Below are 27,106 nucleotides of genomic sequence, written 5' to 3'. Positions count from 1 at the left end.
TTGAGTATCCAGAGGCCTAGCTGGCTCCACGTGGGAGTAGTCAGCGACCTGTGGCTCTGAGGAGGCAGTGGGCGTCAGGGGCTGCGAAAGCGCCTCACCGGCGACTGGCTTAGCGGAAGCCTCGTTGTCTGTTTTGGATCTCGGATGCCTGTCCTTCTCTTTTTCCTTGTGTTTTCTGGAAACTCTGGTCGTCGGCTGTTCCGACGGCATTATATAATTAAATTTTCTGCCAAAGTAATGAAAAGCAAAATCAAACAGACGCTTAACAGTGCGTTGGTTGAATCTAGCACAAAACCGACAGCTAGCAACGTTATGATCAGGGCCTAGGCAAGGAATACAGTTAAGAATGAAAATCCTTATGAGGTATTTGCTTCCCACAAGAAATACAATTGTTAACTTTTTCTGACATCGGTCTGGAGCAAGACAAAAGTTTCCCCAACGGGGTACTTAGCTTTAATGAAGACTTCGGATCGGAAATTTGTCTGTGAAAATCTCAGGAGTCGGCTGACCGGCACTTGCGAACTGCTTTTGCTTCGGGCACCGCGCGGCAAGAAAAACTGAAGAAAATGGCATTGGTTGCATCTTTTATACCCCTGGCGCACTGACGTCAGGGAAGAGGTGACAGCAACCGACGCCGGACCTAGACTTTGGAATTCAGGCAGACTGTAGGTAGCCTGCCAGCAGGATAACCCAAGAGTAATGACTGCAACAGTGAAACACGATGAACATCTGTGGCTTAATTCACGACTGGATATTGGTGTCCGATTCCACTAAACATGCCTTCAGTGGCATACTAACTGATTCCCAGTGATCACCTTTCTGTATATGCAAACAGACTCGGTATTCATGATGTCAAACAACACTTTCTTAGAACTTTCTGAAACCTCATTAAATTTAACCCTGACACACTTAAAATTCTAAGCTCCTTTAACTGGTCTACCCTGAAAAATATTCTACTCCACAAAGCTGTATACAAATTTAACTCAATTTTTCTGAAAACCCTCAATAGTCTGGCTCCAACTAGAACAAAAAGAATAAAGAATAACTATACTCCTTGGTTATCCACTCAAAGCAGGCACCTAATGTATGAAAGAGATGGGGCTTGGAAAGAAAGATTAAAATATAGATCTCCCCAGAATCTACAACACTTTAAGGAACTACATAACCATACTAAAAGACAGATTATCGCAGACAAGAAAATCTACTTCAGTAACCCCTTTCTAAATAAGTCTCCACCCTGGAACCTAATCCTGCCCCAAATAACACTCACTCTGAAACAGCTATTCAATTTAACACGTTTTACTCCCAACAATTCTAGCATGCCTTCTCCTCAGACAGCAAAATAAGTTATGTCTTACCATAACGTTCCATCTGTGTTGTTGATCTTCATTCATTCATTACATGTGGGTTCGAACCGATCCTCATTCTGACTCAGCCATTTACCAAGCCCACACCAGCCAGAAAACTCTCAAGCTAAGCTTAACCCATAGTACCCTTCTCCATGTTACCTCAGATCGAGTTTGCCCAGAAGACAGGACAGTTTATAGAAAGGAAAGCAGAGACTTTCTCTAAGTAAGTACCTTACCAGGAATGGAAGGACCATAACCAAACCCCCAAGAGCCCTTGGAGGGGGATAGAGGACGGGTTTGTAATGAATGAATGAAGATCAACAACACAGATGGAACGTTGTGTTAAGACATAACTTCTTTATCTGATGTTGTTAATCTTCACTCATTCCTTACATGTGGGACAGAGTCCCTAGCGACCTGTTTCCTGGGAAGCCCTACGGAAGAATACTCCTGAGTACCAATGAGCCAAAGGAAGCTCTTCCCCTAGAAATAATGTCCAATTTATAATGCGTAATAAATGTATGAGGAGAGGCCCATGTTGCTGCTGTGCAAATATCATTCATGGAAGCCCTGGAATGGAAGGCTACAGAAGTTGAAACTGACCTTGTTGAGTGTGCTTTAATCCTTGCAGGAATAACCATGTTTTTTTCTCAGTATATGTAGGTAATGCAGTCTCAAAGCCATTTGAATAGGGTAACTTTAGCTACTGCTTTCCCCATCTTAGGACCAGAATAGGCAACAAATAGCTGGTCAGATTTTCGAAAGGACTTTGTCTTGTCAAGATAAAAGCGTAGTTGTCTGTGAATGTCAAGCAAATGCAAAGTATATTCCCCTTTATTAGAGTAATTTGGGAAGAATACAGGTAGGTCTAAAGTTTGATGGTCAGATCCAAAATCACTTTCGGAAGAAAGGACGGGTTTGTTCATAAGGAAACCCCATCCTTGTGAAAGATCAAATATGGATGCTTCATATTCAAAGCTTGTAATTCTGATATACGTCTAGCAGACGTAATAGCAACCACGAACAAGGTTTTCCAAGGTAAGAATTTTAGATCACATGTGGCTGCAGGTTCAAAGGCAGAACTGGTTAAAGATTGTAAGACCATTGTCAAATCCCATGGTTCAATCGGTTGTTTTAAAGGGGGCCTGACATGCAGAACTCCTTTTACCAAAAGCTTTACACAGTCTGTGAGAGATTAATGACTTGTGAAGACAACCATTATGGTAACTGGATATTGCAGACAGATGGACTCGAATACAGGAAGCTGCAGCTCCGGACTCCAGTTGAGTAGATAAATATTCTAGAACAACAGGCACTTGTGCTGAGAAAGGGTCAATATGCCTATCCTTGCACCATAGAGAAAAACACTTCCATTAACTTAGGTAAAGCCTTCTGGTGGATGGTTTATTTGAAGCCAAGAGAATGTGACGAACTGGAAAGGATAGGCCACTTTGTCTGGCAATCAGCAGAAGTGGAGGAGCCAAGCTGTCAGCTTGAGACTGGATACATTCGGATGAATCAAGCCCTGTAGATGCATTACCAAGTCTGGGATTGGGTCCAGAACCCAGGGCTGACAAATTAGATGAGGCCACAAAAACAGGGACCAAATTTGATGAGGCCAGTAAGGAGCAATGAGGATTACTTTGCTTTTCAATCGAAGAGCCTTTTTCATGAACTGTGGTATCAATGGAAGAGGGGGATAAGCATAGAGAAGACCTGTGGGCCAATCTTGTAGGAGTGTGTCCCTCGGTGACTCCCTCCACAGGGGGATTCAGGCAAAGTAGCTGTTGCATTTGTGGGGGAGGTAAATAGATCACAGCAAGGCTGACCCCAGCGACTGAAAATCTTCGCCACCACTATCAGATTGAGGGACCACTCGTGAGGCAAGAGAATGCATCTGCTCAATTTGTCTGCAATCACGTTGGAATCCCCGGGAATGTGTGTTGCTACAAGAAAGCAATTGGAAGCTATCACCCATTGCCAAATTCTCATGGCTTCCTGACATAAGGGATAAGATCTGGTTCCCCCCTGTTTATGTACCACACTACTGACATGTTGTCTGACTGAATGGCAATTGTTCCCAAAGGCAAGACAGAATGGAATGCTTGCAACGCAAAGCACTATCCTCAGTTCCAAAACACTGATATGCAAATTGGCCTCCAGGGGCGACCATGTGCCTTGGACTGTCTGTCCCTGATAATGGCCCCCCACCCGATCAGGGAAGCATCCATGGTCACTGTAGCTAAGGGTAGAGCAGCGAAGAATGGGTGACTCCATAGATCTTAATCCGGTTTCAGCCACCAGAGAAGGTTTTGTTTGCAAAGATTGTTTATCCTGATTTTGTAAGACATAGGATGATCTAACAGGGACCATTGAGTTAGTAACAACCATTGAAGGAGTCTCATGTGAAGTCTCGCTAATGGAACCATTGTGATGGAAGCTGCCATAGACCCCAGAAGTTGTAGAATCGCTCTTACTGGAACCTTGGTGTAGTTCAAAACTGGTTGGAGTTGAAGTCTCAGCCTTTGCAACCTGTGGTGGGGAAGAAATACTCAACAAATCCATGTGTCGAATTCCGCCTCTATGAACTGCAGCCTTTGAGACAGAGTTAGTTTGCATTTGCTCTCATTCCCAGTGATGTCCAAGTGCAACAAAAGTTTCCCTGTTTGCTGTAAGATGAACAACGGTTGATGCTCGGTTGGCGCAGTAAGGAGCCAATCGTCCAGATATGGAAACACCTGGAATCTTCGTAGTCTCATGTGAGCTGTTGTCACCACTGCCATGCATTTGGTGAACACTCTGGGGGACGTACAGAGACCAAAGGGCAGTGTTTGGAATTTGTCCCCAGCTGGAAGCGGAGAAATCCTCTGGAACGTTTGTCCATTTTTATGTGGTAATACGCGTCCTGAAGATCTATAGAGCACATCCACTCATCTTTTCCCAAGAAAGGGAGTATTGACTGTACTGTGACCATCCAGAACTTTGCTTGTTTGATAAATTTGTTTAGTTTGCTGATGTCTAAAATGGGCCTGCAGTCCCCTGTTTGTTTTGGCACTAAAAAGAATCTTGAGTAAAAACCGGATCCTTGTTGGTCTGGGAGACTACTTGGATGACTTTTTGAAGCAGCTTTTGAATTTCTATTGCTGCAAACTCCCGTTGACTGGGTGGAACATCGGGAATGTGCCTGGTCGGCTTTGGCTTTGAAAAGAAGGGAATGTGAGTATCTGTGGTTATCTCTTGCCTAGCAAAGTGATGCAGAGAGAAACGACCCCCAACTGCCTCCAGAGGCAAGCAATTGGGCTGCTCTTCAGGAGCGCTGATAGGGCTGTCCAGAGAAAGAATCTCTGGATCCCTGGTTACGTGGACCCCCTCTGCCCATAAAGGGATGTCTTCCATTTGAATTACTCTCTCTGCCCCGGGTGGGGGGATTCGGCCAGTGTGTCGCGGAAAGGCCCTTGGGATTTTCGGTACCACATCTTTCCACTCCTGTTGTTCCTGGAGTAGGGTCTCTGAGGAGTAGAGAAACAGATACCTATGGCAGACAGGGTCTTACCGTCCCTTTGACACCTGGCCAAGGTATCCTTAAACTTAGAGCCAAACAGGGATGAGGCCTCTATGGGGGCATTAAGGAAGGAAGACTTGAAAGGTCCGTGAAATCACAAAGTCGCATCCAGGTGTGGCATCTAGCCATGACTCCAGCTCCTGCCACTCTTGCAGCGCCTTCGGTTGAGTGTGAAATCAACCTCATGGACAAATTGGAAATAGACTCCAGGATGACTAGTTGTGAGCAACCTTGTCCTGTACCCCATCAGACACTGCTCCTGCTAGCTTTTTGGAAAGCTCTGAAATTAAGTCTCTATGAAGCCGCGTGAAGTGTGCTAAGTAGTTCATAGACCTGAGTGCAAAGGTCACTGAAGAAAAGACCCGTTTCCCTATCCTGTCTTTCGCCTGAGACTCCCTGTTTGGGGGATTGACAGAAGAGCTCTCCTCAGCGAGTTCTTACTTTGTGGCTTCCGCCACCACCATAGCATCAACGGGAAGACCTTTGGACCAATGGGGTTGATCTTCTGGTGGAGAGAGTATCTTATCTTGCCTACGTGGGATCGGCTCAATAGCATCAGGTGTTGTCCAAGCCTGGTGCACGATGTTCTGAACAAGTTCATCTTAGGGGGGGGCCACCCAGGAGGTAGAGGGTCAGGCTTGGAAAGCCTGCAAGAATATGTTCTCCTTGGGGGAAGGGGTGCTGGACTTCCAGCCGCCCCGCTGTTTCAGTATTTACAGGATGTCCCCAAAGGAAACATCTTCAGGGGGCAACTGCGGGGACCCATCCCTGTCATCAAAGTCCGTATCTTCAGTCAGCGATTCCTCTGGGGAATCAACATGTTTCCACTTGCACTCTTTCTTGCGGGGAACCTCCTTGAGGGGAATGTCAGAGGAGGAACCCGCGTAAGGGGAACCTTGATGAAGGCTAACTTGAGGCTCCCAAACCCGATATCCAACAGTAGTGAGAGGTAGTAGCTGTGGCTCAGAAGCAGGAGGAGGAGGAGGGCGTGTCTCCAATGCCGATGGGTCCAACTGGGAGCCAGCCATGGCTAAAGCTCGCTCCATCGCTTGGAAGGCTGGACCCCCCCCCCCCGAGGTGGGATGTGAGCCCGGAAAAGAAAGAGATAAACTGGGAACCAGGGTCACACTCTGCCCCGAAGGACTAACCCCCAGGGAAGGAGCCTCCAGAAGAGACCAGGCTGCAGAGGCAGGCCAATCTCGGACCTGAGGATGGCCTGTTTCCGCAGAGGGTTCAGACCAAAGAGAAGTCTCCGGCACTGAAGTGAGATCCACTATTGGTGCCAAAGCCGCTGGAACCGGGGTAGCAGTTGGTGACAAAACTTCCAAAACCTGCAAAGAAGTTGGAGGAGGAAAATACTGTTGAGTCCTTGAAGCAGGGCCCTCAGCTCTGAGAGGGAGGGAAGGTTTCTGAGGAGGAGAAATACCTCTGGCCATCAATAGCTAGTCTACCAGTCTCACTATATTTAACTCAGACAGGCTCTTTGAGGAACGAGTAGATAACCCCGACAGTGAAACTGGACATTCAAGGAAAGGACTATACTGCTGTCCATAGAAGGAGTCCACCGACGGGGAGTAACTGGTCCTGGGGAAAAAATCATCTCTCTGAGCTAAGATCGAAAGACCGCTATGAAGCTCAGGAAGGGAAAACACTGGTTCGAAGTGACTATAGGCACAGAGAGATGTGTCGGAGCCAAGGCAGTTTTCGTGATGGTTGTCGGTGCCGAAGGTTGAGCAGATGAAGAAACTGGAGCAGACGATGTGGTCGGTGCCACAGGCAAAGTTAATGGTGCAGTAGCAGAGATCGGAGCAGACGAAACACCCGATGTCAAAGGAACAGACGGTGTCGATGGAATTGTTTCTTTTGGAGCCAAGATCGGAGCAGAGGATTTCGGTCTCAGAACCGAAGACTCCTTGTGCGACAACTCAGGAACCTTAGGCTTTGGTTCCGATGATTTCGACTTGTGAGAAGACGCTGGAAGAGACTTACTTCTCTTTTTATCATCTTTCCTCGGAGGGGGTGAAGTCTCCATCTCAGAGATCACCTCCGAAAAGAGAGATTTTAGTAAACCAGCAAGCATCAGTTTATTTTTGCATTCCGCAAGAGTGCGGGAGCTGAAAGTCCTACAAATATCACAAAGCGGTTTCTCCAATAAATGAGAAATGCCTAAACAGTAAACATAAGACTGCCTACATTAGGCATTTTTCTGTCACATTTGTCACATCTTTTAAAACCAGTATTCATTTTCTTTTCTATCATGTTTTCCACTATAAGAATTCTCAAACAGGAAAAACAGGGTCTACTTCACGATATCGAAAGCAGACAATATCGAAGCTGATATTGTCGGCAGCACAACATCAAAAGTGCAGAACATTGTGCAGGTAAACGGAAATCTCCGTAGGGGGAGATTTCCATTTATCTCAATGTAGTGCGGTCTCGGAGTTGGAATATTTAAGTGGGGGGGTGTTGGGGGTGCAGCTCCCCACGTGGGGGGTGCAGGGGGGCTTGCCCCCTGCCTACGCTAGTTATTTTTTATTTTTGTTTGTTTTTTTTTTAACGTTATTTGATGTTTTACTACATCGATCACTAGAGGCTGACCTTTAGTGATTTGATGTAGTAAACTTTCGATAACATGATATAGATGCGAAAAACACACAATCCAAAATTAGTAAATATAACAATAATAATAAAAGCAGTACAATCTCAGGTGTAAGAAAAGAAAGAACAGAGGGAGTACCAACTATGGTACGAAAGACTACCCAATCGGGTAAGGGAAGGTACCAACAATGGTAGAAGAGTTACCAACTGGCAGAAAAAAAGAGAAGTAATGTTGAAAATAGGGCACTAGCGAAAAGGGTACAACCAAAAAACAAAGACTTTTATAAGAAAGACTTAAAGGAAGAAAATTCCTCTGAAACTATCAACAAAATGAACACTTAGCCGAGAGACTGTCTGGCACGTCTTGTTTCTTACGCGGCAAACGAGATCTAAGGTAACATGCAGAAGGGCACTATGGGTAAAGCTTAGCTCGAGAGTTTTCTGGCTGGCACAGGCTTGGTAAACAGCTGAGTCGGAACCGACGATTGGTTCCGAACCCACATGTAGGGAATGAATGAAGATTATCATCATCAGATCACATCTTACATCTCTCTAAAACGCATCCCAAACTCCTAAATCAAATCACTACTACTTAAACTAAAACACTGTTTTCCTTCAGTAGATGTCTCCCAGCAGAATACTTCAAGTTGGCTGCCAGTTCCGTAGCCTATCTTGTGTCTCTTCTAATTAATAGATCTATCAAGGAAACATATATTCCTTATCTATGTAAAAAATTCATCACCCCCCACACACACATAGAGTAGAACATCATCGAATTTATATATATTTCAGACCTATCACCTTAATATCCCCCTTTGTCAAAAATTCTGGGAAGTGTATTCACAAACAACTTCTTTAACATGTTCTTCAGGAGAAACTACACAGCATGGTTTTAAGACCCACCCATAGCACTACCACTGCCTCATTAACTTGCACAGATACTATTAACAAAGTCAGAGAAGAAGGCAAACTTGCTCTGTATTCCTTGATCTCTCCAAAGCTTCTGATCTAGTCTTTCACCAAAAACTCCTCTACCGACTGTCGTCCCTCTGGCTAGAACAACCCATACTACTATGGTTTAACAACTACTTAACCAAGTAGATCCCACTATGTTAAATGGCTTAACACTTTTTCTCCCTTCTTTCCTGCAAAAACCGGTGTGCCACAGGGCTCCATTCTTGGCCCTCTACACTAATATATTCACTAACAATTTATGTAAATCCTCTCAGCAAGCTTCCCTCATATAATATGCCAATGATTTGACCATAATATAAATTTCTGACAACCTAAAAACTACTTCACAAAATTACTCAAGAAGCCTTTAACTGTGTTGAAAGTTGCCTTCAGGGTACTCACCTGATACTAAACCCCACAAAAACTAAATGACTTTTCTTTTTTCCAAAATTCCATTTCCATGAAAAAAAAAAAAACTAACATTTCTTCCTTAAATAATACTATAACTAAAGTTACCCCACATAAAAAGTACTTGGCATGACAGCTGACAACAATCTTAAATTCAATTTACATATCCACAGCAGCATCCAAAAAAAAGCACCAAAAACCAGCCACCCTACACAGAGTAAAGAAATTCCTTACAGCTCTGCCAAGGTAACTCTAGCTACCATATACATTTTACCATCTCTCCTATATGGAGCCCCATATCACGACCAACCTACAAGCCTCACTTAGTTCTAAACTTAAACAGTGCTATAACACAGTTGTCAGATTCACTTGCAATAAACCTTACTGGACCCACCACTGTTTAGCACTAAAACACTTAACTGGCTCGAGCTTCCTCACCACTTATCTTACATTCAGCTCACCTTAACCCATAAAATCATCCATATCCCATCCTCTTGCTCAGCAATAAGACCCCTACTCCAGCACTATCTTCCAAATTGTCCTCTTCAATCAAATAATAAACAACTGCTTACCATCTACAAACCACAAAGTGCTCCTCGGGTTAGTCTCCATTCCAAGTGTAGTTAGAACTTGGAATAAAATTCCTTTTTTTTAAAAAACAAGAAACACTCTTACTAAATTATCATTTATGACCCAGGCAATCATACATTTATTTAAATGACAACAAACCAAATTGACATATTTTTATTTGTAAACATTATATATTTCTTATACTCTATCCAGTTATTGTCAAACATTATATAGCTCATTCAAATCCTGCCTTCTTTTAAACCTCATTCCTCCTCCAAAATGTTATTTTGCAAGTATTGTTCCCACAATTCCCATTTTTTCTGCTATTTGTACCTGTCCTTTCCTAAAGATCCCATTGCCATTTTTTTATCTCTGTTAATATATTCACTGCTTCTAGTACAGTTTAGACTTTCATTTCCACTTTCTAGCAACTGCTTTTTGTGGCAGCCACAGTAATTATAATCAGCAAGACTTTACTATGTCCGGGCAATTCAGTATCATAGCTCAAAAAATCACTTCCTTAGTTATACCAATTTTCTCACCCAGTACTTCTGATCGAGTAGTCTGCAGGGAATTTTTTAAGTCTGCCAACTCATTACACTCCCAAAAAAATATGTTCCCAATTCCCTTTTTCTTCCCAAACACACCTCCAAATCTGCTATCTACCTGAGGAAATATTCTTTGGCGTCTACTTGCGGTATAAAAATACCTATGTAAACTCTCCAAGCAAAGATCCTAAATCTTCTAGACTTTGGGAGACAGACATATATCCCTCCATTGTTTCTTTGGGATTTGCTTATCTAATTTCTCTTCCCAATCCTTTCTAACCTCCTCTGATTCTTATAGTTATCTTGCAATATTCTATATGCTCTACTAATTATCCCCTTTTCAACAGCAGCTTCTGTTCTAGATTCTACTAAAAACTCTACCAGTGCTGGTCTTTTGCTAAGGATCCCTCTAGTTCCCCTCTCTTTCCATATACTCCGATCCGATATCAATGCTTGATAGGGAGGGCAATCTCTAGCATGCAGTCCAAATAAATTCTTAGCTCCTCCCATTCTATTACCTTTCCCTCTCTAATTATTTGCTCCCAATACCTTGGTTCCTGTGACAGTTTTCTCCAGTAAATTCCAGTTCCCTCTGCCTGTCTGTATCCCTAACTGCAGTGATTCCTATCGGCAGAATCTCCTTTCTCCATTCTTGTGGTGGCTTAGTTCTTAGAATACTTTCTGCTACTTTATGAATATAATATTCTGTATGTTATTGTTATTCTCCTTAAGGATCTGCATCCAAAATCCAAGTCTTTCCTTGTGTCTTGAGCTTCCCCCTGTTTCCTTCCCTTTCCACTTTGAATTATAGCTTTCTGCTTGTGCTATGTATAGGAGCCTTAACAGAGTAGCTCTGAAAGGGTCTATATCACCACATCGAATGGTGATAAGTTTGAACGCCCTTTGTTCGAACCAAAAAGTCCGAAAGCCCTTCAATGGGAAGAAAAATCGCTGTTCCGTGAGTTCGCTGTTTAGGCTTTCGGACAAAGAGCATTCAAACTTATCATCATTCGATGTGGTGATATAGACCTGCTCTGAAATACCCCTTCAAATCAGGTAATCCCAAGCCACCTTGTTCTATTGAAAGCATCAGCTTATCCCACTTGACTCTTGACGTCACCCCTCTCAGATAAAATCCTTCAGCTCTTTCTTAACTGCTATCCACAACTTCTCCTCTGGTTGATAAAAATATGCCTGACCTGTCTATAAAATTAAGGGAACTAAAAACATTTTGACTGCTTATACTCTGCTATCCATATCCATAATCTACTAATAGTAAAATAATAGTTGAAGCAGTGATAAACAAGAAGTTACCCACAGATGAAATATACAAAACTAATCCAACTCCAAAGAACGTCAAAACTTTTATTGTAACAAAGCGTTTGGGTAAAATCCTTCATCAGTATTAATACATTTCAAAACTGGTTGTACCACGTTTACATCCGTAGACAAATTGATACAAATGCATTGAGTAAACACACTATAGAAAAAGGGAACTGAACATGGTTTTAAGTTTAGAGTGATGGAAACAGTAGAAAAACAGATAAGGGGTGGTGATTTGAATAATGTGCTGGAAAATAAAGAATATGCTTGGATAGTTAGATTAAGAGCAGACTCACAACCAGGGCTCAACAATATGGTTAGTAATTTTAGTTAAGAAACAAAGTAAGTCTCATTAGATTTTACAATTGTTATAAAAGAAAGGATTCTTTAAGTGGAAAATGTTTTTACATTGAGTTAATTGATTTTATGGTTTTATTAGCTGGCTGTGTTCATATGTTCTTTTAAACTGAATATAAATTTGATACAACCGGTTTTGAAATGTATTAACACTGATGAAGAATTTTATCCAAAAGCTTTGTTACAACAAAAGTTTTGATGTTCTTTGGAGTTGGATCCATATCCATAAAACAGAGCTTCCAATTGCTCAGTTTTTGCATTATCTTTTATTTAATCTCTTCCCACATATCCTTAGCTGCCACAACATAATCCTTTTTAATCCATACTCTTAAGTACTGAACCAATCTGTGTGTAAGTACATAGTTTACAGCTATTGCCTTTGTTGTATCTTCATGAATATCCCCAAAAGACCTGAAACTGTCTCACAATGTTCCACTACACTGAAATGTCAATAAATAATAACAAAATTAATAATAATAATAATAATAATAAGAAGAAGAAGAAGAATAAATAAAGCAGACAGTCAAACTGATTAAAAAGTGGACACATTAACACATGGCTACAAAGCAGCAACTTGATAAAATGAATTACAAGAGAAAAATTAACAAAATAGACTTGGGAGGAAATTTAAACTTCAACAGAACTGAGTTGGAAGAAATCTGGATTCAAAAGATGTCAGCCTTTAAAGATGACAAAAAGAGGCAATTTAATAAAAGTGAGCTCCAAGACAGTTGTCAAAACAACTGGGTCAGAAGAATGCAATATATTAAAGTGGACCACGAAAGAAACAGTGTAACAAAATGGGACAGAAAATGGGCCAAAGGGGCAAAATCAACTGGCTCAGGTTGATAAACCAAGCTTACATAGGGCAAAGTCCAACAATCTGAGCAACAAGGTGTACAGCTCAAAATGAAGTAGACCAGGCATGGCTTGACCACAACCTAAAAAAGCTGTGTCAGAAACAGCTACAGGGTGAATGCGTTAAGCTACCCTGAATGAATCCTTAGCATGCTGAAATGTAATGTAAAACCAAATTCCCTGAACACAATCTGCATAATTAGCCAGATACATACCAGGCCTCCACACATCAACGGGAGGCCACAGGCTGTTCATTTTAACTACTCACAGAAAACTACTGTACAAAATACAAACATGAAAACAGATAAGAAGAAAGAAGAGACATAAAAGGTGAGTGCGACTATTCAGACCACAAAAAAGCATACAGAATGTCTACTGCTCTTTTGTGTTCCTTATACAGCTGCACTAAATTTTATCTATCCTTTTCCTGGTCTCAGTCTTAACTGCTGGGTATGAGACCAAGCTATTAATTAAATAAGGGAGGTGGAAGCACCATCTTACTTTCTACATGGTTCAAAACAATTTCAAAGTATGCCTTTGCTTTGGACTGGATATTTAAATTGCATTTTATGGAGAAGATGTAAAGTAAGGACAAACTGCAGTTTCACGGATGGAATATTTCTGCAGAAGGCTACTGGAAATGTTGCACTGCTGGTGTACAGGGTTAAAGCCTTGATTACGATCTAGGTGACCAGAGTGTGAATAGTAGCTTGGCATTTGATGGTGCAGCTGGGAGAATTGGCATTACTATTTCTGAGGGAAGGGTAGGAACTCACTGGCTCATTCCACATCTCTTGACCCAACCACTATCTGACAGCAGGGGTCACTGTAGGGGCAACAACATGGGTATAAACATCCAAGATGACGATGGCAGCCCTTGTCAGCTACATGTTACACCACTTGGGGACTGATACAGAGCATAGTCAGTCCCTAAAGGGATGCAGGTACCTGCATCACTACCAAGGGAAGGGGATTAGGGCTTTCATACTAAATACTCTCTCTCTCTGCTGGGATGTGAGAGTAACAAACTCCCCAATGTTTGCCCAAATGATGGTCCCTCTGGATGGCCCTCATCCTAAGGGATTTGAGGGAAGAACCCTAATCTCCAGGGTACAAATGGGCTTGAATCTGACAGGAAGTGTCTCAATGGTCAGAAAGCAGGAGAAGGAAAAGGACATAAGGGAGGAACAAATAATGGCTGCTGGAACACTAGCCCTGATATTGCCTGATCCCTGTATACATACACGCAGACACACAAACACACACACACGTATTTATGTGCATATATACCTACACACATACATCAACACTTATGTACATATTTGACATATGAATCATGGTGTGCTGCTCTCCAGACTTTAGGAAAATTAAGGTCAAAATAACTTCAACCAGTTAGAACCCAACCTGTTACCCATGACAACCTCTCTCAAGGTAGTTCATTCTAGTTTTAAGAAGCAATAATTCCTTTAAACTCTCTGAGGAAACTTCTGATGTCTGTGGATAAAGGTGTTCCTTGAAAAACCATCAATGCATGCTGTAAAATTCTCTTTAAACTTCTTAATCCTTACCTTTTCTCTCCACTAAAAGAAAGACCTGCTCTTGGGCTGGTTAACATCTGCAATGCATGATTCCGTAAAATACTGTTTGGTGGCAAAGGGGCGGGAGCTCTATCCAGAAGACCAAACAAACACTTTTTCTTCTTAATCTCCTTACCAGACACAAATCTGAAAAATATGCACAGGTTAAGGGGAAAACTCAGTACTGTCTCTTTATACAGGTCTTGTCTTTTTACTTTAGACATGGATGCTTTGGCTCACATGCTCCTTACTCAATTATCTCTTACAGTAACATATACCATACATTATTACAAATGAAAAGAAAATGGAGACAGTGCATGGCTACTAGTATAAAACAAGGAAGCGACTTATCACAATAAGGACCTGAGTTTAGAAATACACCTGGGTTGTTAGCCATTACTGCATTGCAGACTGACTGACATCTGTTTCTCACTCATCCTTGCTTTCATCAAAATGATCCCATACTTATTCCACATGTGGCTATTCTTTTCTAGCAAGACAGAAGACTGTTATCTACATCTATTTTACTGAAAAAAAGAAAGAAATCAAAATAGTTAGCTTATTTTCTAGTGATGTTTCACTGAGAAATGTTTACATCTTTGTCTTATTTAGCTGATTGGGAAGCACATTAATTTTTCACAACTCCCATGCAAGACTGGTTACATTCTTAACTGCTTGTTTATGAAAAGCCAATGAAAGTTCATCCGGTTATGTTGTTTCTAGAACAGGGGAAACTGCCAAGATGGGGGTTCCTCAGCATTATGAAAAGTGGCATCACCACCTTTCAGATTCTGCAAGTGAATAACCTGAATACCATGTACCCTAACATCTCAATGTCTTACACACTGCTCACTCTGCTTGTGACATCAAGACCTATGCAACCAGTGTCCTTCATGATACTCAGCTAGATGTTCTCCAAAATTATAGACATCTCTTTGTTCCTCTGCTTATTAATGACCTTAGATAATAATCATTGTGCTGGTGGCCTGGCATCCCAACATCTCACATGACACACAATGCTGAATCTATACATTACACCTGGATACAATACACCTGCTGCCGATGACTCCCAGCTCTGTGCACTGCAACATTACACACGGCAAATACAATGCTCTCTGTAATGGCAGTACTGATGTTTCACCAAGCATGTCAACATTCCTTATGGAAGCCGTTCTCCCAGTACAGTGCTAGGATATCTAGCTGCACTGCTTCTGGCTTTGGATGTAGTAGCAGCATAACTCTTGGGTGGGCAGCAAGCCAGGCAGGAGACTGGCTCTTCCATTAGGAGCTGGGCAAAGGAATATATAGGTCACTGAGTTACCTACTGGTAATAAGTGGAGACCAGCATCCATGAATAGGACAGCAAACAACTATGAGGCATTTCAAGAGTGCCAAGGAAACAAAAATGGAATTTATCTGTAAAAACCTGTGGGTATGGGGCTAGGCAAAAAACAAAATTTAGCCCATAAGCCAGTCAAGCCTCATCTCTCCAATGATGAAAGTGTGATCATATTGTTGTTATAAATGACAGCATTTGAAGTATGAGTCCCAGAACCAAGGAGTAGTATTGCTATGGATGGTGTATCCTACTCGTTGAAGTCTGGTCCACCAGGGAATTCTAGTCCCTGCTGCACCCAATGCTTTGTGAGCCTTACAGAAAACTTACACATTAACACCAACATCTTAATGGTTTACATAACACTCACTATGCACTCTGTACCCCAACTTCTCAAAGGTCCTACACAGTGATCACTTTGCAATTTATCAGAATACTGTACTTGCCCTAGATAGTGCACCTTAAGTAAAGAATATATAATGCTAGGAGGCTGAACATCTCAATAATTGTGCAGAATCCTCATCAATGAGAAGAAGCTTCGCACCCAACAACACAGCATCTCAACTACTCCTAAGCAATTCTCATGGCTGATGCACATGGCCGTACAAATCTCATGGCACACATACAATGCAAACAGCTACACGGATATACCATCTCACGCACTACACAACATTTACTTATATTATACTTTAGCCTATGTACCAGCAAGTCATGCTTTCTGTACAGCACTGACTCCACTGGTGCTACTTGTCCTCATGTACCTCAACATCTCACCATACTTACACAATGTTCACTGCTGGCCTCACATGGCCCAATATTCTCAACATACTCCTCATTTCAATGGCTGCAGCAAAAATTTACAAGGATGGTGATGTATGGCGAGGTGCACTCCAGCATCACAATGGCCTTACATAATGCTCACTGTATAACGGATTCCAGTATCTCACTGGCCCTATATAATGTTTATTTTGTCTGTGGTAACCTGATATTATGCCTGAAGCATTCTACTAGTCGCATTAAATATTGATTTTGCACATGTTATGCAACCTAGTATTCACAAGTATCTGAACAGCATTAGCCAATGCTAAGTGCTACTGATAACCCATCTCAATTAACACCAGCATCTTAATGGTTTACATAACACTCACTCTGCAGGAGACAGCAGTCCTATGTAAATTAACATCTCAGACTAGAAACCATGTCCTTAGGTGATACATACTAGGTGACTTCAATTACCCTAATATAGACTGGGAACACTACTCAAGCCCAAACACCCTAGCCCAAAAGTTCCTGGAATTCATAAACTCAAATGCCATGGAACAACTAGTCACCATCCCCACAAGAGGAGATAACATACTTGATCTCATCATCACGAACATGGGAGCACAATGTTCAACACCGGAAGTATACCCCTCACTGGTGAGATCAGATCACAAACTAATCTCGCTGGAGGTCTTCATCGCACCCCCACCTGAAATAAAAAAGACCACAGTAAAGAACTTCTCAAAAGCCGACTTCACACTTCTAAAGACTAGTGTGGTCTCCTTTAAGGCCCCGAGCCATGGAAAAACAGTACTCAAGCGCTGAATCACTTACAAATGCCTTCTACCAGCACCTGCAGGACTGCATGGATAAGGCAATCCCAAGCAAAACAAAGACTCTTTGTACCAAAGGCAAGCGTCCAGTCTGGTGGACCCCAGCCATAAATAAACTCTACAACAAAAGGAGGAAGCTACTACAAGATAGAGCAAAATCCTTAAAAGGTAAGACACCCTTGATCAATATAAGTAAAAAACTAAGAGCTCTCATAAAATCATCCAAAGCAAATTTCGAGAGAAAAATAGCTAAAGACTCAAAAGACAATCATAAGGCCTTCTTTAGCTATGTTAGAAACCTAGGAGGAAACTCCCAGATATGCTCAGAACTAGTTCAAAATGATGTGAAGATTACTGATCCTACAGACATTGCCAACATACTGGCTGACAGGTTCAGTGCAACCTTCTCCCTCCCCCAAAAGGAGAGATATCTATACCAAACGATTTCAGCCCCCAAACATCTCCAGCCCAAGTGAGAACTGCTCTCTCCAAAGCAAAAACACAGCATCCATGGGACCTGATGGTGTCCCCGGCTGTGTGCTCCACGAACTCAATGAGGAATTAAACCCACAGCTAGGACAGCTGTTTAATCAAAGTCTTACCTGCTCTTGGGCTGGTTAACATCTGCAATGCATGATTCAGTGAAATACTGTTTGGTGGCAAAGGCGGGAGCTCTATCCAGAAGACCAAACAAACACTTTTTCTTCTTAATCTCCTTACCAGACACAAATCTGAAAAATATGCACAGGTTAAGGAAAACTCAGTACTGTCTCTTTATACAGGTCTTGTCTTTTTACTTTAGACATGGATGCTTTGGCTCACATGCTCCTTACTCAATTATCTCTTACAGTAACATATACCATACATTATTACAAATGAAAAGAAAATGGAGACAGTGCATGGCTACTAGTATAAAACAAGGAAGCGACTTATCACAATAAGGACCTGAGTTTAGAAATACACCTGGGTTGTTAGCCATTACTGCATTGCAGACTGACTGACATCTGTTTCTCACTCATCCTTGCTTTCATCAAAATGATCCCATACTTATTCCACATGTGGCTATTCTTTTCTAGCAAGACAGAAGACTGTTATCTACATCTATTTTACTGAAAAAAAGAAAGAAATCAAAATAGTTAGCTTATTTTCTAGTGATGTTTCACTGAGAAATGTTTACATCTTTGTCTTATTTAGCTGATTGGGAAGCACATTAATTTTTCACAACTCCCATGCAAGACTGGTTACATTCTTAACTGCTTGTTTATGAAAAGCCAATGAAAGTTCATCCGGTTATGTTGTTTCTAGAACAGGGGAAACTGCCAAGATGGGGGTTCCCCAGCATTATGAAAAGTGGCATCACCACCTTTCAGATTCTGCAAGTGAATAACCTGAATACCATGTACCCTAACATCTCAATGTCTTACACACTGCTCACTCTGCTTGTGACATCAAGACCTATGCAACCAGTGTCCTTCATGATACTCAGCTAGATGTTCTCCAAAATTATAGACATCTCTTTGTTCCTCTGCTTATTAATGACCTTAGATAATAATCATTGTGCTGGTGGCCTGGCATCCCAACATCTCACATGACACACAATGCTGAATCTATACATTACACCTGGATACAATACACCTGCTGCCGATGACTCCCAGCTCTGTGCACTGCAACATTACACACGGCAAATACAATGCTCTCTGTAATGGCAGTACTGATGTTTCACCAAGCATGTCAACATTCCTTATGGAAGCCGTTCTCCCAGTACAGTGCTAGGATATCTAGCTGCACTGCTTCTGGCTTTGGATGTAGTAGCAGCATAACTCTTGGGCGGGCAGCAAGCCAGGCAGGAGACTGGCTCTTCCATTAGGAGCTGGGCAAAGGAATATATAGGTCACTGAGTTACCTACTGGTAATAAGTGGAGACCAGCATCCATGAATAGGACAGCAAACAACTATGAGGCATTTCAAGAGTGCCAAGGAAACAAAAATGGAATTTATCTGTAAAAACCTGTGGGTATGGGGCTAGGCAAAAAACAAAATTTAGCCCATAAGCCAGTCAAGCCTAATCTCTCCAATGATGAAAGTGTGATCATATTGTTGTTATAAATGACAGCATTTGAAGTATGAGTCCCAGAACCAAGGAGTAGTATTGCTATGGATGGTGTATCCTACTCGTTGAAGTCTGGTCCACCAGGGAATTCTAGTCCCTGCTGCACCCAATGCTTTGTGAGCCTTACAGAAAACTTACACATTAACACCAACATCTTAATGGTTTACATAACACTCACTATGCACTCTGTACCCCAACTTCTCAAAGGTCCTACAGTGATCACTTTGCAATTTATCAGAATACTGTACTTGCCCTAGATAGTGCACCTTAAGTAAAGAATATATAATGCTAGGAGGCTGAACATCTCAATAATTGTGCAGAATCCTCATCAATGAGAAGCACCCAACAACACAGCATCTCAACTACTCCTAAGCAATTCTCATGGCTGATGCACATGGCCGTACAAATCTCATGGCACACATACAATGCAAACAGCTACACGGATATACCATCTCACGCACTACACAACATTTACTTATATTATACTTTAGCCTATGTACCAGCAAGTCATGCTTTCTGTACAGCACTGACTCCACTGGTGCTACTTGTCCTCATGTACCTCAACATCTCACCATACTTACACAATGTTCACTGCTGGCCTCACATGGCCCAATATTCTCAACATACTCCTCATTTCAATGGCTGCAGCAAAAATTTACAAGGATGGTGATGTATGGCGAGGTGCACTCCAGCATCACAATGGCCTTACATAATGCTCACTGTATAACGGATTCCAGTATCTCACTGGCCCTATATAATGTTTATTTTGTCTGTGGTAACCTGATCTTATGCCTGAAGCATTCTACTAGTCGCATTAAATATTGATTTTGCACATGTTATGCAACCTAGTATTCACAAGTATCTGAACAGCATTAGCAAATGCTAAGTGCTACTGATAACCCATCTCAATTAACACCAGCATCTTAATGGTTTACATAACACTCACTCTGCAGGAGACAGCAGTCCTATGTAAATTAACATCTCAGACTAGAAACCATGTCCTTAGGTGATACATGACCACACGTAGCAACTTAATTAGCCATTTAGCTATACAGAATGCTCACTTTGTCGAGGATACTTTCCCTATATCACAATATTTTGCTGTCTCTACACAGTTCTAATTTCACCAGTGATATCCGATCATGCATACTTAAATCCACAAGTAAAAAAAAACAGTCACAGTCACATTCATTTCAAAGTCTCACTTTGTTCAATATACTTGTATGTATTACTGACAATGCACTGTTTTTTGGAGCCCCACTGTCTCACTAACTCTTCACAACACTATGCATATGACAGACAGCTTTAGGTAACCATAGGTTATAAGTTGTTACTAATGCAGTCCAGGTTAAGGAGCCCAAATTCTCAATTCTCCCGAAGTACTATTTAGTTAAATGACTTGCTCAAGGTCACACAGTAGGCAAATGAGGACCAAGGGAATCAAACTCCATACAATGGAAAGTAGCCTGTTAACAGTGCTCACAGCCTTAATCTTCTGTGCTGCCAGAGAACAACTCACTGACTCTACACAGTTCTCAGTCTGTAGTTCATGTGTGCCTTATATACCTCAGTTTCCCTCTGGCCCTACACAATTCACACCTAGCTCATGATAGATGGTCTTCTCTATCCCAGTATTTACACGGTCCTACAGAATGGAGAGATGAAAAGTCAGCAGGCAAAGGAGAGTAGTAGTGCTGAAAATGAATTCATCCTCAAGTCTTGGTGAGAACCTTTGTGAGGTGGACCCCGTTTTCACAAAATCCCACTAAGGCGACACTGCTATATACATTGTATTTATATAGCATATATCATGGACAGAAGTTGGACAAAAATTAACAGATAGCGGGGTGCACAAGACCTAGGATAAAAAAGTACCCAATCCTGGTAGGTGCACTGGTGCCAGGACTGGAAAAAATGACAGTGTTGAATCCTCAAAATACGGAAATATTCCTACAATGGAGCCAGGCCAGGCCCAGGGGGAGGATGCCCCCTGCTGTTGTAGAAGGAAGTCGCAGTCCACAAAAACTGATAGGCCAAAGAAGAGCCATAAAGACGATAGAGTGGACTACTGAGGATAAGAAATAAATTATGTATTGTCACTATTATGCAAAAAGCCCAGAATTTCCAGACACAAGATATACAAAATGATTAAGACAGAAATTAGACAAAAGAAAAATACTTCCATAAGAAACACTGTCAGAAGATTCAAATTAAAATTTGCGTTCATTAATACAATAGATTTGTGAAAAAACATATATAGATCAAGAAACTTTGATCTGTTTGGAAAAAGAAGCATCTGGGGAAGTGAGAACATATAAACAACAAAACCTAGAGATATTTGAAAAGTGTAAAAAAGAAATATGGCCATTGGAAAGAAAGAGAGATTTGATATGGTGCAATATTTATGCAAAGGAGAAACACAAATTAATCAATATAAAGAAGGCAGCCCCAAAGATATTCGAAGAGAAATACAGGCAAAGGCATCTGGATATGGAAAATTTCACAATAAAAAAAAAAATATCACAAAGATGGAAAGTAGAAAAGAAGATTAGTAAAGTAGAAATTAAAAAAAAAATAGAAGTTGAGGTTATGGAGTGCCTGCGAAGTGAAGGATTTGGTGTAGAAGGTCTAACACAGGTTACATACAGCATGATACAGTGAGTCCCCAAAATAAGGAGAAGCAGGAAGATCAGGAGACACCTGAAGAAGAAATATGGACATGGGAAAGAAAAGGAGATTTAATATGGTGTAATATTTATGCAAAGGAAAAAGCAAAACTAACCAATACAAAAAGAGCAGCACCATATTTGAAGAAAAATACAGGCAAAGGAATCCGGACATGGAAAACTTTACAATACAGAAAATAAGAAGACAAAGAGGAAAAGAAGAAGAAAAGGAGATTAGTAATGGAGAAGTTAAAGAAATAGAAACTGAGGTTATGCAGTACCTGCAAAATGAAGGATTCAGTGTAGAAAATTGAAAGCAGAAAGCACCACAACAGGATAGTGCAATGGATATCCAAATTAAGGGGAAAACAGAGAAACACAAAGCAACTGGCCAGGTGCCATATCAAGATATTTTGGAGCCTTCCACAGGAAACCAGTATAAATGTTCACTTGAAGCTAAACAGCAAGGAAAGGAACAGGAAACTGTGGAAACTCTGATGCAGTCAATGTTGAGGAGTGATAGGCTAGTAAGTTCCCACATGACAAAGCAACGGATGGCACAAGATGAAATTGAAAAGAACAAGCCACAGGAAGATGCTATAGACCTTTCTACAGAATGCCCACAGGAAATGGAAAACAAGGGATGTGCCCTCAGTTTGGAAGAAAATGAGCTAACAGAAGAGTTGCTTAGTTTAATAGACACGGATAGATATATTAAGATCAATGACAGAAATAGACTGCAGAAGGCCAATAAAACCTAAAACGTCAGAAGTCTGATAAAGCAAATGAATGTAGTAATTAGGACTGTCCATAGAGATCCATGTGATATAACAGAAGTAAACAGGATATATTACTGTGCTGCTAAATTAATAACTGATAAAAGTTCTAACACAAGAACACAGGGTACTGAGGGAAAGGAAAGGGAGAAACCGAATACCATCATGGAAATATCAAATAGAGAAATTATAAAGCAATTAAGACGAGAAGTGTCACTGTTAGAAGGCTATAGAAGAGGGAATAGATAAACAAAAATACTAAGAAAGACAGATGTGATAAAAGCAATACATGGTATTAGAACAGACCAGGATCTATCATGCACTATTGCAAACAACAAACTAAAAATTTCAGCACAGGCAGAAAAACTTATAAGGCACACAGATAAATATAAAGAAAAAGTACAAAATAAGTAATTTATTGATGACCCAAAAAAGATTTTATAGGGAATTGGGAAACAAGGTAAATGGAATTTAAAGACCGACAAAAAAAAGAGGAAATAGATACATTTTAGAGAAGTATCTTTGAAGATCCTGTGGAACATAACAAATATGCTAAATGGATAGAAGAAGTAAAAGAAAGAATAAGAAATTTTAAGGTGCAGGACATGAAATGGGATGAAGTAACAGCCAGAGACATGGAAACAAAGTTAAGAAAAACCTCTAATTGGAAAACCCCAGGCCCAGATGCAGTACCTAACTTTTGGTTAAAAGTATTAACATCTTTGCATGAAGTTTAGCCATGAGCAAGAACTATTTATATGTGAACTCCGAACAGACACCAATCTGGCTAACAGCCGGCAAAACAATGCTCCTACTTAATTAAGAGTGAACCTGCAAGCTACCCTAAAAATTACAGACCAATAACTTCCCTTCTGATGACGTATAAACTATACACAGTAACTGATGCCGATAAGAGTTTATAGTCATTTAAAAGAAAACTCAATTATGGCAGTAGAACAAAAGGACAATAAAAGAAAATCATACGGAACAAAGGATCATTTGTTGTTAAATAAAGTCATACTGGAGAACTGTAAAAAGGGGAAGAATTGAAGTATGGCATGGATTGACTATAAAAAGCATTTGATAGTATCCCACATTCATGGATAAAAGAGTGCTTAAAAATCTGTAAGATATACCCTATACTGATCGACTACATTGCAGTGACCATGAAACAGTGGCAGACCACTTTGCAATTAAGCTATGAAAAAGGACAGATCATTATCCCAGGGATAAAAATTCCAAGGGGAATATTCCAGGGTGACTCTGTCACCACTGCTATTCTGCCTTGCCATTAATCCATTAAGCTGTTTATTTAATAGGCTCAGGCCATGGCTACAATTTGGCTCCTAGAAAACAACAAAATGTAAAGACTTCTCATCTTCTCATTGTCAATGATTTAAAACTGTATAGCTCATCAGATGATGAAATGAAAGCACAGCTGCAGGTTGTCAAAACTTTTTCAGATGATATAAGAATGTCATTTGGTCTTGATAAGTGTGCAAAAGCAACCTTTAAAGCAGGAAAACTGCAGCACCAGGAAAACATCAGTTTGGAAGAGGGAGTGTATAAATATTTGGGAACTGATGAAGGATCAACAATAAAATATGAACAAATGCGAAAAAAAACTTAGTAAGGAATACTTCATAAGACTTAAATTTATCCTGAAAACAGCATTGACATCTAGGAACAAAATCCAAGCTATAAACCAATTTGCTCTTCCTGTCCTTACAGTTTTGGAGTGATTGACTGGCCCCAAAATGTGTTGGCTAGAGTAGAAAGGAAAAAAAGAAGGATGCTTCATGCTCACCAAATAGTAATGTCTTTTGGCTTTTCCCCGTTAGGGGTCACCACAGTGGAACTCCGGTCCGCTAATGACTGGCAGTGGATTTTTACGGTGTCGAGTTGCCAGCCTGACGCCCAACCTTCAAAGAAGGCACACCCATTCACGCTCACACCTACCTGCATGTCTTTAACGTCACTCAACAGTGGGGAGGACATGCAGACTCCACACAGAAGGTGCTCTAGCCAAGAATCGAATGGGAGAACCTCTTGCTGTGAGGTGACAACGCTAACTGCTGCACCACTGCGGCCATCCCTTCATGCTCACCAAATGATTTACAAAAATCAGTGTATACCAAGATTATATATTCGCAGTTCCGAAGGAGGGATGGGCCTCACTTGAAATTGATTACATGTATAGATCTGCAATCGTGGGACTTCACACATATCTTCTGATCTCACAAGACCCAATGTAGTGAAAGTTTTGAAACGAGGAGAATAAATCTAAGATGACTTCTCTGCTTAATCTAGCAGAAGCATATTGGCATCAAGCATGAATGGAAATTAAACTAGAAGTAGATAAAAATCAGGCAGCAACTGAATGTGCCAAAAAAACAAAAGAAAGACTATAAGGTGAAGGACCAAATGAGAAGGTAAGAAATGTGAAAAAAGCATAAATATAGCTGCAAGTATAGAAAACTTCTGGAAGAACCTCATTTTGATCAGGAACGAATGCAGGAATGGTTAAGGACAGGCGAATTCAAGAGATGAAAAGTTAACATTGGCAGCCATAGATTGTGGGCTATGTACACGTTGGTTTACAAAGTCCATTGAACATGCGGGAGAAACAGACAAATGGTAGGTTTTGTAAAAGTGAACTGGAAACAGTCGCACACCTCATTGCTAGTTATGACATACTATAATGGCAGAAGGACTGTATACTGAAAGGCATAATAATGTGGAAAGACTGTTGCGCTGGGGATTGTGCAAACACTATGGTACTGAAGTGGCTGAAAAACATTGGAAACATGAGCCATAAAGCATCATAGAAAATGATGAAGTTTGTATCACATGGGATCACCCATTACCAACAGTTCAAAATATAGATGCTAGAAAACCACATATGATGGTCCAAGAAAAGAAGACAAAAGTAGCATTGATCATTGCAATTGTTACACCCAGTGACTACAGTGTCTTGCGTACAGAGAGACACAAAGTCCTAAAATATCAGGATCTGCAGGCAGAAATGAGAGCAATGTGGAAGAACGATACCCAGACAGTTCCAATAGTAGTAGGAGCAATGGGTCTTATAAAAAGAATCTAGAATTGTATCTAGATATGTTACCAATCCATGTAACCCCGTAAGAATTGCAGCAGGAGTCATTACTGGGCACATTGCGGATGCTGTGAAGAGCACTTTTGGCTAACATCAAATATTAAAACAATACCAATTTCATGAACTTTTACCGTACTTTGACTTAGGAATGGGGTTCGTTCACATCATGGTATTAGAAACCCAAAAGATTTGGAGAAATTAAAAAAGGATAAAATTGCTTCATATAGAAAAGATGCCTGGCTTCAAATACATACGTCCCCAGGCCACACACTTCTCATCCCTTCATTCTGTTACAGTAAATATCCCTATGTATACCAAAATTTCAATGACCCTACAAAAAAATCACCTTGCAAGTGAACCTAAGCCCTGTGCATCGCACTAGATGACTGGTCCTACATTACTATTCATTATGCAACTGATATTCTATCTTTAATATCCCAATGGTGAAATGGCTCTATATAGCAATCACTATTTAGATGATATTCTGTCCCATGTACTTCCAACATTTCACTGGGCCTACTTAATACAGGAACTGCAGATGTTACATGGCGCTATGTTTTCTAAAATTCACTACCCCACTCACTGTTCATTCTTGCAAATGATATTCAGCCCTGTATATTCAAAAATGTAATAGCCTTACATAGCACTCTCTATTCAAACAAAAGTCAGGATTTATATACCTTAGCATCTCACTAGCCCTAAAGGTGCTACATGTCTACGTACACCTCAACATCTCAATGGCCTAGACAATAAACAAATTGCTCAAGACAGTCAGTCCTATATTCATTACCTAGTATCTCACTATTCTTACAAATAGCGCACTCTGACAGTGATACCAAGAACTATTACTTCACCGTCACACTGGCCTGATGCAGTACTCATGAAGTTAGTGATACCTGGTTCTTATACATCACCACATCTCACATACCCTACACATTGTTCAGTGCTGGTGTTATCGGACCCTTTGTATCTGACAAAATTCTTACACTGATATTAATGCCTGGTCCCATATACCATAACCTCTCAGAGACACAATATGATATGCAGTGCCTCAATGTAGATACTCACTAGCTCCAGTGATACAGGTTCCATCCATGTGTGGTGACTGATTTCACCCCTTTGGTTTGTCTGCCCTAACATCAGCCTTTCTGGAACACACACTCTATTAAAGATACTAAACAACAACCTCTTTGGTCTGTCTGCCTTAACATCAGCCTTTCTGGAACACACACTCTATTAAAGATACTAAATAACAACCCCTTTGGTCTGTCTGCCCTAACATTAGCCCTTCTGGAACACACACTCTATCAAAGATAATAAACAAGTCTTTCTTCCAAATTACTTTTCCCTAACATTTAAATACCACGTACAAACCACTACTATGTACAAACATAACAATTCAGT

General features: G+C 40.9%; 1 protein-coding gene across 1 annotated transcript in view; it reads right to left on the bottom strand.

The window, feature by feature from the left end:
• PHF1 (PHD finger protein 1) overlaps positions 1-27,106 on the bottom strand; it is a 2,051,426-nt gene that overhangs the window by 818,047 nt on the left and 1,206,273 nt on the right. Inside the window, exon 11 of the mRNA XM_044083522.1 lies at positions 14,096-14,251. Within this exon, the coding sequence (XP_043939457.1) occupies positions 14,096-14,251 (156 nt within the window). The remainder of the gene's footprint in view (positions 1-14,095; positions 14,252-27,106) is intronic.

This window comes from Protopterus annectens, chromosome 9.part0, assembly GCF_019279795.1.
Source record: "Protopterus annectens isolate FY-2018-M chromosome 9.part0, PAN1.0, whole genome shotgun sequence".
In the NCBI taxonomy this organism is placed as follows: Eukaryota; Metazoa; Chordata; order Ceratodontiformes; family Protopteridae; genus Protopterus; species Protopterus annectens.
This window is presented reverse-complemented; position numbering and strand designations above follow the sequence as displayed.